General features: G+C 41.8%; 1 protein-coding gene across 1 annotated transcript; it reads left to right on the forward strand.

Annotated features, from left to right (window-relative positions):
• The first annotated feature begins 5,355 nt into the window (after positions 1-5,355).
• Positions 5,356-7,087, forward strand: HBE1 (hemoglobin subunit epsilon 1). Its single transcript, XM_028116060.2, has 3 exons — positions 5,356-5,633; positions 5,757-5,979; positions 6,829-7,087. The coding sequence occupies exons 1-3, from the start codon at positions 5,542-5,544 to the stop codon at positions 6,955-6,957; spliced, it is 444 nt and encodes a 147-aa protein (XP_027971861.1). The 5' UTR covers positions 5,356-5,541; the 3' UTR covers positions 6,958-7,087.
• The last annotated feature ends 5,659 nt before the right edge of the window (positions 7,088-12,746 follow it).

A 12,746-nucleotide genomic window follows, 5' to 3' on the forward strand; every position in this document is an offset into this window, starting at 1 on the left:
ATTATTCTGCATTGAGATTTACAACTGTAATACTCACATCTATTGAATAATAAGTCCTTTCCTTACATCAATCAGATAAACGGAGAGGGGACAAATTGTGCAGAGGTTGGTGGCTGGGTGCAATCATGCCAAGTAACCCTCTTGCCAATGGGATCAGATGTGGCTTATTCATCCATCCACATAGCAAGGCTAGCCATGGCATGGACATAAATGTCATGTGAGGCTCAGAACATCTCTAAACTCTAAGCCAACAAAAGAGATCTTCCTTTTTCCTATTCTTTCCTTATTGGTCAACTCTATAATGATTGGCATGTTTTTATATATACATCAGAATATTTCATAAGGTTATAAGTAAGAGCTTCTGGCCTGGAAGTCATTCTGTCTCTTTCAAGTGAATTTGAGTCTCTCTTTTTGTCACTAAATTTATCTTTTGATCTCAGTTGAATTTAGAGAATGCAATTTATTCCCCTGGCTTCGTAGGCCTTGCCCATTATCTAGTCACTGTGGCCTTTATATTCTGATAATACTCACATATTTGTGATCACACACACACATACATATTACACAGAACATATTTATCAGGCACTTCTGAGCAGTTAACCTTACAGGACCTTCAAACACTAACCCACAATCTCTTGCATTTGTTGATGTGTAAGAACCAAGGATAGGGTCTTCGAAGACAGTAAGAGAAGCACTCTGGATTTCACTGTCTTCAGTGTCTTAGTCCCTCCCTTGCCACAGTTCTGTGTAGTCTTGAGCTCTTATCTATGCCCACAGTTTCTGACCCCACCCAGCTATCACCCTCTCAAGTCTCTAGAAGGAGAAAAACACTGGATCTGCCTGCCTCTATTGATTAAAAACAAAACAAAATGAAATAAAAGCCCCCCAAATTCCAGAAAGCAAATGAATTAGCAAACCTGAAGAAGAAGAAGAAGAAGAAGAAGAAAAGGAGGAGGAGGAGGAGGAAGAGGAGGAAGAAGAAAGAGGAGGGGGAGAGAGTGAGGAGAAGAAAAAAAATAAAAACAAAACGAAAAACAGAAGGATCAATCAGTCAAACAGAGACAGGAAAAGATTGGTGACCTTAGGGACTGAATTGGCTGGAGTACAGAGAAGTGCTACATTAGCTCGTTGGTCTAGGAATCTAGGAGAAATTCCTTTCCCCCTTAGATGCCTCAAACTCAGTAAAATAGGGAACTTGGTTTCAGAAAGAACCCTCCTGGGGCTAGAATTAGCAAGGGCTACAAAGGGTTTAGGTGAGGAGCGATCACTAGCTGCCCCCACTAGGTCTACAAAACAAAGGGTGCTAGTTTCTCATAATTCCTTGTGGTGGATGATCTTGTTAATGGATGGGGTCCAACCATAACCATTACCGCTTCAATTTAAGCCCTGCTTACTTACCAAACCTCAAATTTATCCTTTTCCAGAGAGATGTAAATTTTCTATTCAGGAAACATGTTATGCCAAAGCTTCAATACTGAATACCCAAAGTGCTGAAGATAGCATGCCTAGGTTAAAAAAAAAAAAAAAAAAAGCATTAAATGTTTTGTAGAATTCAAAAGTCACCAAGTCAAAGACTTCCCAATCTTCTAGTAGCAGACATGGAAGCTTAGCATAAAATTGGATCTTTTCCATCACTTCTATATGCAAGATTCTAAGCCCTATACCTAGAAGAGTCCCATTTGAATCAACCGTAGGTAGCAATCTAAATAGTGGGTTTATGCATGCTTCAGAGGTACTCTACTTGGATAAAGTTTATTAAATCATTACTTGACTTAGGTTAGAGCCATGGGATATGGACTAATAACTCATAGTAGTGCAGTAAACTGAAGGGAAGGAAGATTAGAAAACATTGGCTCTAATAATGGAGTCACTCCTTCACAGTATGTTTTTCTATATTTTTCTTAGTTCATAAAGTACATTGGGCAATATTATTTGCAATAAACAGGGAAAAAACAGGAATTCCCTGTTTTTGAAAACAAATCACAAAAATAGATGAAGGCAACTTTACTTAAGGTGAAAAAGCATCAAGGAAAGCAAGAAAATAGAGCTACATTTCTGAAGAAATGGGAAATTTATGACTATCTAAGCTGCTAGATTCAAGTTTTAACCTTCCAGGTTCGTCATGTGGAAAAGTGTGCAGTAACTGAGTTCTGGCCCTCCATTTCCTCTCCCTCTTGCTTAATTAACATTCACACACATCTCTGGCTATGCCTTAGGCACAGTGATCCCAGAGGCCAGACCACTGATGTTCATATCGTAAGCTGCCAACTGGGAGAATTCACGCTGAGAACAAAACCCAGCTCTGGCTGACTCACCTACAGCCTTTGTGCTAGATGGTGCCGAGCAGGCAGCACGGGACTTAGAAAGCAGCCGTGTTGCCTGATATCAGTGTGGTCTGTTCTCTCATTCTTTCGGTGAACAGAAAATGTTCCCTGGCTTCCTGCATGGCAGCCACAGGAATCTCTTGCTACTCATGGTAACCAACTTATTCTAGGTGGATGCAACACCTCGTGGAACCTTTGATAGATACCGTCTATTTCTGTTATGAGGCTATAAATTCACACGCATAATGGAAGCAGACTGATAGCCTCTCTAACAAGGAATCCTACACAGCTTTTTATAGCTTCAGTGGTTTATAAACCTTATCCATGATTTTCTACTTTTAAAATTCAAAAATTAAAAAAAAAAGCTCATTTGTGGTGAAGAATAATTTTGGAGTAATTTTTCTCAGATAATACTATGAAAACCATGTAGTGGGGCCACAGAGCTAGTTTACCTACCAACAGCGTGACTTATATAATCCACACGAATAGCACCTAAAGATATAATATTTGACTCATAGGATTTCTATGTGTCACAAATTAACTATAGAGATTTAAGAAAATATTTTAGGGGTGCCTGGGTGGCTCAGTCGTTAAGCATCTGCCTTCAACTTGGGTCATGATCCCAGAGTCCTGGAATCAAGCCCCGCATCAGGGTCCTTGCTCAGCGGGGAGCCTGCTTCTCCCTCTCCCACTCCCCCTGCTTGTGTTCCCTCTCTCGCTGTGTCTCTATCAAACAAATAAATAAATAAACCTTTAAAAAAAAAAGAAAATATTTTATTTTTTCCTGATTAGGAGACATCTTAAATTTCTTAAAATCCTTCAGAGAGCTTACAAAAGTACAAATGCTACAGAACACCTGAGAGGCAGGAATTAATGTTTATCAAAATTTAGAATTTCTTGGGGCGCCTGGGTGGCTCAGCGGTTAAGCGTCTGCCTTCGGCTCAGGTCATGATCCCAGGGTGCTGGGATCGAGCCCAGCATCGGGCTCCCCACTTGGCGGGAGGCTTGCTTCTGCCTCTTCCACTCTCCCTGCTTGTGTTCCCTCTCTCTCTGTGTCTCTCTCTGTCAAATAAATAAATAAAATCTTTTAAAAAAAATGTGGAATTTCTTTTTAAGAAGTCTTCTAATTTAAATACCTTAAGACAACGTTTTTACTTTATTAATTTTTTAATTTTATATGTAATAAATATTCTTACTGTTTACTTTTTCTGATGATTTAATCTTTCTGATCTATCTGGATAATCATATCACTTATCTCTAATCATGTCACTCATGAAAAACCCTGGGTTTTTCATCCAAGAAAGGGAAACAATAATGATATTTCATATTTGAAGTAAAGTACTTCAAATGAGCAGCTGAGATAATTTAGCTTGAATCAACAAGCACCTAAGCAGTAAGAGACTATACTCAGCCATCCTAAACTGACTTCAGAATCAGAATTGATAAGCCTTGAACTGAGCTACAGATATGCTGCTTTTCAACTCTGTAATATATATAGTCTAGCCCAGGGAGGTTTTCCTGACTTTCTTAAGAGGGGAAAAGCTGGGCGCCTGGGTGGCTCAGTCGTTAAGCGTCTGCCTTCGGCTCAGGTCATGATCCCAGGGTCCTGGGATCGAGTCCCACATCGGGCTCCCTGCTCAGCAGGAAGCCTGCTTCTCCCTCTCCCACTCCCCCTGCTTGTGTTCCTGCTCTCGCTGTCTCTCTCTGTCCAATAAATAAATAAAATCTTAAAAAAAACTGGCGGCGGGGGGAAGCTAACAAACACTGTGAAAGTCACAGCCCAGGAACACTGGTCCATTAAAGACTGAAACTTAATTATACAACTATAGAATGTTTCTCCTCCAACATTCCTTACCACCATACCAACAGGACTCCAGACTAATAACAGTGGATTGCAATTGAAAAAGTTGCAAGGTGCAGACTCTATTTCATGCTGAGTTTTTAGGGAAGTCCAAAGACAAGAGTGGCATCAACAAACAAACAAACAACAAACAAATAAACAAACAAAAGGACACTAGAGGCATTTGAAGCCTCTGGCACCTATGGCTGCAACAAACATTGAACGTACTCCAACCTCTAGCCTAATTACCTGCCAGTTCATCTATTCCTCAGCTTGATCACAAGTCCTGGTTTTATTTTTATTTTTTAAAGATTTTATTTATTTATTTGACAGAGAGAGAGACACAGAGAGAGAGGGAACACAAGCAGGGGGAGCAGGAGAGGGAGAAGCAGGCTTCCCTCGGAGTAGGGAGCCCGATGCGGGGCTCGATTCCAGGACCGTGGGATCATGACCTGAGTGGAAGGCAGACACTTAATGACTGAGCCACCCAAGTGCCCCACAAGTCCTGGTTTTAAATAATTGCAGAGTCCTCAGCTGTCTCACTGATTAAAAAAGTATTAGTGGGGCAGAAAATCAAGAAAAGAGCTCAGGGAAATCTCCCCAAGGTAGCCAATTTCCCCTGAAGTCACAGAGAAACGGACAGAGAGAGGGCTCCAGGGAAGCACAGGACATAAGTTTATTCTTTCTGTCCTTTTTATGAAATTACCCTCAGGTATTGTACTTTGGGATTGAGGTCTTAGTCCTATTGGATCCCTTGGATCCCTTGTTACTCTGTTCAGCTTCCTGATATAACCACGTATGTGTTTTGTCTCCTTTGGAAAACTAAGAACCAGAGGCTTGGTTATAATCCGCTCCTCAAGTGAGTTAAAACTCACTGAGATTCTGTGTCAACAACTGTACTTTTTTCTTTTTGACTCTGTTCTTGTCCCTGTCACCATCTTTAACTCAAGTATTAAAACTGTTTTGACTGAAACTCTTGCCCTATCTTGGGCTTAGCTCCTTTCTACAGGTTTTTCTTGGAGAAGAAGAAAGGGAGAGATGGATGTCATCTTGGAGGATCACCTGGGGAGAGAAGAGGGTGAAAGGGAGAATGAATGGTAAATTGTGTTGAGGACAGAGGAGGAGCCAACAAAGGAAGGCTGTCTCAGGAACCAATACACATTATCACCAGTTCCCCACACATTCTTCATTGCTGACCCTTTCCTGACCTGACTCCACCCCTGAGGGACACAGCTCAGCCTTGACCAATGACTTCAAAGAACTAGGAGGAACAAGGGACCAGAAGGTCAGCAGTAAGGAATAAAAGGTGAGAGCTTCCAGCAGCAACACATACCTACTTCTCTCTCTGATCACCTGTAAGCTCCCAGACCTGACATCATGGTGCATTTTAGTGCTGAGGAGAAGACTGCTGTCACTAGCCTATGGGGCAAAGTGAATGTGGAAGAGGCTGGAGGCGAGGCCCTGGGCAGGTAGGCACTGGGTTTCAAGGCATGGGAAAGAGTGGTGAATATGAATCTGGCCAATTGACCAGGAAATTCCTCAAGATTTTTGAAAGTCTCTGATTTCCCATCTGCTATGGTTCCATCACGTAGGCTCCTGGTGGTTTACCCCTGGACCCAGAGGTTCTTTGACAACTTCGGCAACCTGTCCTCTGCCTCTGCCATCATGGGTAACCCCAAGGTCAAGGCCCATGGCAAGAAGGTGCTGACTTCCTTTGGAGATGCTATTAAGAACATGGACAATCTCAAGGGTGCCTTTGCTAAGCTGAGTGAGCTGCACTGTGACAAGCTGCACGTGGATCCTGAAAACTTCAGGGTGAGTCAGGAAATGTTCATGTGCTCTTTTATTACTTTTCACTTTGAGATAATAATGGAAGTTGAGACTTTGATTGGAAAGACTAACAAAAATTTCGGAAATCATGGGTCGAACTTGGTGTTAGAAGGACACATCTCCCTTGTGCATAACCAGGACCACCTTGATTCAGGACTAGTGACAGTAAAGGGCTATTAGCAACCAGAGTTTGCCTAAAAGTTTTCAAGAACTTTTGTCAGAACTGGATGTGTTCATCCTAGAGAATGACATCAGAGAATAGCAGACTTGTTCAAGGAGGAATGGAATTTGGGGTTTGGTAGATAAAGTTCTGTCTCAAGGAAGGTGAAAAGTCTATTTTATGTGGGTTCTGTTGACTAAAGTTTAGGGAGAGATTTGGGGGAAAAATATTTAGACAGACTGTCTCAAAGAAATATACAACAAGTTCTCTAAAATATATTAAATTACCTGTCAGTATTGTTACCAAAGGGAGGCTTGTTCCTGCACCGATTGGAGACTTTAAATAAACTCACTCTGGGCACCCATGCAGCCCTAAAATCCCATTATTACAGGAATTAACCAGTTGGTAGATAAGAGAGGGAGGGAGAGATGCAAATAAAAATGGTGGCTTGGGAGAGAGGATGGGACATAGGGAGGCAGGCAGTTGAATGGAGAGCTCACTCATTATATTGAATTTAGGGACTAGCTTATCGAAGCTTTTTGCAGGCACACACCTCGGAGCAGTTTAAGTGTGGACTTGGCAGGGAGTATAGGTATTGAGCCACTTTTTCTGCAATTCTTTTTGAGAACTTCTACTCAACATGCTTATTTGTCATTTTATCTTTCACCTAACAGCTCCTGGGCAACGTATTGGTGATCATTCTGGCTTCTCATTTTGGCAAGGAATTCACCCCCGGTGTGCAGGCCGCTTGGCAGAAGCTGGTGGCTGGTGTTGCCACTGCTCTGGCCCACAAGTACCACTGAGTCCTCTTTCCAGTTCAGCAGTACCCTTCTGTGTCCCCAGTGTCCTCCTTCTGCACATGGGGATTTGGGTTTGGCCTTGAGAGCAGTTTCTGTTTAATAAAGTTCATTCTATTCAATAATCAGAAATTAATATTGTGTCTTCTCCATCTTTCACTCTTGTGTTAAAGGAGAAAAGTTTCATTGGCTGAGGGGTGGGAGGAGACTTGGAAAAAAATAAGAGCTCCTTTGGGAAGACAGACATTATGGGAGGATTCTAGAGGATCTTGGTGGATGATAGAATGGGGAAGAAGTTTTCTGGGTGGGGGAAAGTGTTAGTTAAGTGGGCAGGGATTTACAGGGCAGTGTGGCAAAAAGTTACTGTAGAGGGGAAGGAAGGAGGTGTTAAGCAGTGCCTCAGAAAAAACAAGATAGATGTGTGGTACATGTCTTAGCTTTAAAACCTTTGCAGGGATCTAAGGTCTAGGCCAGAGTCCCAAGCAGACTTTTTCAATTTGCTTTAATGTACCTATTGAATCAGCTAACTTAGCATATATCTTGTGAGGCTGAATTGGACATTGTACTTTTTTTTTTTCTAACTTCTAAAACCATTCTCTTCCACCTGGTTTTACTGTAACATTTGAAAAAGGAATAAATGTCATCCCTTTAGCAAAAAAAAAAAAACAAAACAAAACACTGGAAGAACATCTAATCCTCCCCTAATTTACCTGTTTTGCTTCCTTATGATGTTGGCTAGAGGTATTATTACTATTTTAAGAAATACTAAATCGTGTGCCCAACGTCATCTTTTTTTTAGATTTTAAAATTTATTTTTTAATTTAGATTCAATACATGGTACAATCTTAAGAGAACTGAGAACCAAGAAGGGCCGTGGCTTCTTCCCTATAAAGACCGGCTGAAGAACAGACTGGTACCTTGTCACAACTCCTCACTCAATGCCTAGGACACTTACAATTCTTTCTTTTTACAGTTTTAATCCATGCTTCAGCATCAGTCTTTAGGTCCTTGCAGGCTGGGTGGGTCGCGGGGACCTTGAGATGTGAATTGCGTGCTAGCTGGGGTACTAGGATGGATGGGTGGAAGAGGGAAGAGGGGAAAGAAATAGAGTATCAGATTTCACATGAAGAGCAGAGTCCCTCTGGGGATGGGTTTTTTAAAAACAGAGGGGTGACAGGAAACAAACTGAGGTTTGCTGGAGCGGTGGGGGGTGGGAGGGACGGGGTGGCTGGGTGATAGACATTGGGGAGGGTAGGTGCTATGGTGAGCGCTGTGAAGTGTGCAAGACTGATGAATCACAGATCTGTACTCCTGAAGCAAATAATACGTTATATGTTAAAAAAAAAAAAAAGAAGATAGCAGGAAAGGAAAAATGAAGGGGGGGAAATCGGAGGGGGAGACGAACCATGAGAGACTATGGACTCTGAGAAACAAACTGAGGGTTCTAGAGGGGAGGGGGTTGGGGGGATGGGTTAGCCTGGTGATGGGTATTCAAGAGGGCACGTTCTGCATGGAGCACTGGGTGTTATACGCAAACAATGAATCATGGAACACTACATCAAAAACTAATGATGAAACATATGATGATTAACATAACATAATAAAGTTAAATTTAAAAAAAACAGAGGTGTGGTTTAGTCATTTTGGAAAGCAGTTGGAGAGACCAGGTGATGAAGAGAAGGGAGTTAGTGTTATTTTATATGCAGGGAACCAGTTAAAATTACTGTTCAGGAGACTGAATATGAATAGAAGGTTTAAGAAAATTGATACATATGTGGGTGCATACCTGATCAGAGAAGGAGTATAGACTTGGGTGTGGCCATAGCAGCTTGGTGTGATTTTGAAGAAGTGATTGGGAAAAGGACGATTAGGGCAAAGATTCAGCAGGACTTGAAAAATAATTGATAGATGGTGGGGAATTCATAGATTATAGCCAGTTTCCTGTCTGGTGAATAAGAAAGAAGGACACCTACTGACAAAGAAAAAATGCCTAGATGTCCCTTACTTTGGAGCTGGAAATGAACATAACCAGTCTCATGGCAATCATGTCATTGAAGAAGTCTCTAGAACGCTCAAACTGACTCAAGAAATAGTTAATATGTATGCAAGGAATTATAGGAATTATGGGTTGAACTGTAAGTGTGAGTGTGTGTATGTGTGTGTGTATGTGTGTGCATGCGCAATTTCCCCATTCAATTTTTGTACGAAGTAAAGATTTTGGCAAGAAAAAAAAAAACAGGGCAATGAAAGGAATGTATGCCTGGGACATACACCTGGGAAGAACATACACTTGGGGGCTCTTCAGGTTAAAGCTGAAGATATGTGGAGGGGCTCTGATGAGAGAGGACTGGTGTCATGGGACAAGAACTACTCTGAACCAGACAATTATACGGGCCTGAGTGAAGACTCCAGTGAAGACCAAGGCTCTGGATGGCGGTCGAGTTTCAGTGTGGGGATTCTTCAGAGGAAAATTAACCCAGGTCTTAAAAGGGCAAGGTCCAGGCAAGGACTATAATTCCATTCTCCTGATAAGAAAGAAGTGTTTTCTAAAAGCAGCTGGTTTGTCACAAGCCCTTGTGAGGATAGATTAGGGATGGGAGGGGTTGGAAGTCTGAGCAGCGGATGACTCTTTGAAATAACTCCAAAGAACTGGCCTTGGGCTCTACGGAAGAACTTTGTGGTTTAAGTGGTCAGAGCTACCGAGGAATGGTACATTGCTTACATCCCATCAGGAGAGACCATGTACCTGGGGCAGATTTCAGAGAAGGGACAGCCCTGTGAAGTGCTCAGAGAGGAGGGGATTTAGGTGGGGAAGAAGGCAGCTCAGTGCAGCAGATGAGCTCTGCTAAGTCAAAAGGAAAAGGAAAGAAATTGCACAGAGTAGTTGGGGAGGATAGATCATAGGAATTTTTGTTGGGCTGGAAGTTAATTTGGGGTTATAGGCAAGGCTGTAATGTAATAAACAAGACAGAAGATTAGCGCAGCTGTGGGTGCTGAGTAGATTAGCGATCATACGGATGCCACTTTTACAAATCTCTACTGGTTTCCCATGCCTTAGAGTAAAATACCCACTCTACCTTCATGTGCCCTGGCCGATCTCTCCAACTCTGCTCCCTCCTACTCTTCTCTTAACATCTCTCTCGCAGACCTTATAACGCCTTTCTCTAAACGAAATGTCAAGTTTGCTTTTTTCTTTCTTTCTTTTTCCTTTTCTCTCCAGCCTCTGAGTTTTGCACCTGCCCTTGCCTGCTTCTGGGAACTTGTTTTGCCAAACAACTTACGCCTGGCTCCATCTTGTCATTAAAGTCCCTCTTCAAATGTAACTTCCTTTAGGACCTCTACCCTCATGTTATTTTCTCTAGTCACTTGCTACTATGTCATCAGATGCATTTTTTTTCTTGTTATATAACACCCATCTGAAATTCTCTTCTTCATTGATTTAATTATTAGTGTCAGTCTCCTCTGCCCCCTAGAATGGGAGCTTGATGACACTATATACACTGTTTTGTTTTTCCAAGATTCCCAGTTTTTAGAACGATGGATGGCATGATTGGCTTCAGTAGATATTTGCTTTTTATTTTTTTTTACTTTTTTATTTTTAGATTTTATTTATTTATTTGAGGGGGGGGAGAGAGAGAGAGAGAGAGAGAGAGCATGAGCCCGGGAGGAGGGGCAGCGGGAGAGGGAAAAGCACACTCCCTGCTGAGCAGGGAGCCCAACTCGGGACTCTATCCCAGGACCCTGAGATCAGGACCTGAGCTGAAGGCAGATGCTCAATTGACTGAGCCACCCAGGTGCCCAGATATTTTAAATATGTGACGAATGACTGTAAAACTGTTAGATGACCATTTCAATGAGCTAACATTGATGTGATAAGCTTCCAGACAACAGTGGGAACAGTGAGCATGGAAGTCAAGTGAAAGTGTGGAACAGCCATGGAGAGAAATCAAAAAGTCTTGGAAAGTAATTGTCTAGAGAAGATGAGAGAAAAGCAAGAGTTAGAAGTAATGGCCAGAATCACCATCTGGTTTGCTGGGAAGATGGGAGGCTGTTTGCCAACATTCAGAGTTGCAAATGTCCCTGAGTCTGAGGGGTTGCAGTGTGTACGCACCGGGGAGACAAGCACCAGGGCCATCAGAGAGCGGGGACGCTGAGCCCTTCCCTCAGACCACGCCCACGGCTGAGGGGAGCTGGGATTTCTGGCTGTGGTCAGAGTTTCCTCGCTTTTCTTTCATTTCATTGACTTCTTCTCTTGAAAAAGCCTTTTTGGGATTGATTCACACTTTATTTTTTTTTTAATATCTCCGTACCAAAGTATTCCCATCGTCACAACTTGGGACTGAGAGCTCACTGATCATCAAGTTTGTCATGGTAAACTAGCTACTGGCACCTTAGCAATTCTTATCCACATTTTATTTTGTTTTGTTTTTCTACATTTTATTCTCTTGATCATTTTGCTACTTTTAAAAAGATATTTTTCAAAGACATTCCTCAAATGCTGCAATTCAATTAATGCTTTATGAATGCCACAGGTGGAGCTAATAAGAAAAACTCGGCACCACAGTAAACTGCCAAGCATAGTATGGCAGAACAATCCACATTTTAAATATAAGTTTTTTCCAAGATGAATTGATAAAAGTTCTCACTATCTCAAATGATTTCTTTTCTAATGGCAGAAATTCAACACCAATATATTGAGTTGAATTCTTTAAATTTTAGAGTACCTTTGTAAATACACATGGAGATGATGATGATGATGATGATGATTTTTTTTTTTAGTGAGACTGGTCTCAGGGAGAAACAAACAAACCAGCTTCCTGGAGCTCAAAATGTGGGAGAAATAAACTCGGAGAGGAAAAAAATAAAATAAAATAAGTCATTCCCTTTCTCTCCGGAAGTGTGCCTTGTTTAGAACAATAAATGCTTGTTTGAGATGCATGAGACCAAAATATCTTAGGTGACAGGGACAGTAGTGTGTGGAATACTGTCAGTGAAGATTGCCTCTGCCTCATTAGATATGAGGAATAGTTAAGCACAACAAGGGAGTGTGGATCCAGCAAATGCCAAAGACAACTGCCTTAATCAATTACTATTGCCACAGAGTCTCATATTCTCTCCATTGAACATGCAATTTTTCCCCAGTACTCAATTGTGCATTTTCTGACACAAATGATTGGATACATGGTATTGGCCAGAGACACTGCTATGTAGTCAGAGTGAAAAAATGTACTCAAACAAGTACCTATATTTTAATAGAACTCAACCACAATCGTGTAATACTAGTTCTCTTAATTATCCAGTTTTTACCTGTCCTGTTTCTGAACTGATGCTAGGGATTGGAGTCTTTTCTCCTTACAGGAACTATAAAAGTATAAGCCCCGTCTAAGTTTTAGAAAAAATGGTGACCAAGAAAAGCTGTGGTTTCTTTTATACGCAAGGAGAACAACTGAATGATATCTTGTAAACACCTGACACATTGCCCAACAGATCTCTAATTCTTACCCCTCTTAATTCTAGTCATGCCTCATGGTCAGCCTACAAGTTCATCTCAAGGATAATGGGGTGGGGAGCTTGAGATAGGAAATGCCTAGTAGACGGTGGGGAAAGGACAGCAGAATCCCCCTGATAGAGCCACCGAACGCTATCAGAGACCCAGATGTCCATCCTGCTGACCCTCCCTTGTCCAAACCCCACCCCTGGTGGTGACAGCTTACCCTTGACCAATGGTCTCATTTCATTGGGAGAAGCGAGGGCCTGGAAACTAGAAATGAGGAATAAAAGGCCACATAGAGAAG

The sequence above is a fragment of the Eumetopias jubatus genome, unplaced genomic scaffold (genome assembly GCF_037043125.1).
Source record: "Eumetopias jubatus isolate StellerSeaLion01/CBP00866 unplaced genomic scaffold, mEumJub1_p1.0 scaffold_13, whole genome shotgun sequence".
Taxonomy (NCBI): Eukaryota; Metazoa; Chordata; class Mammalia; order Carnivora; family Otariidae; genus Eumetopias; species Eumetopias jubatus.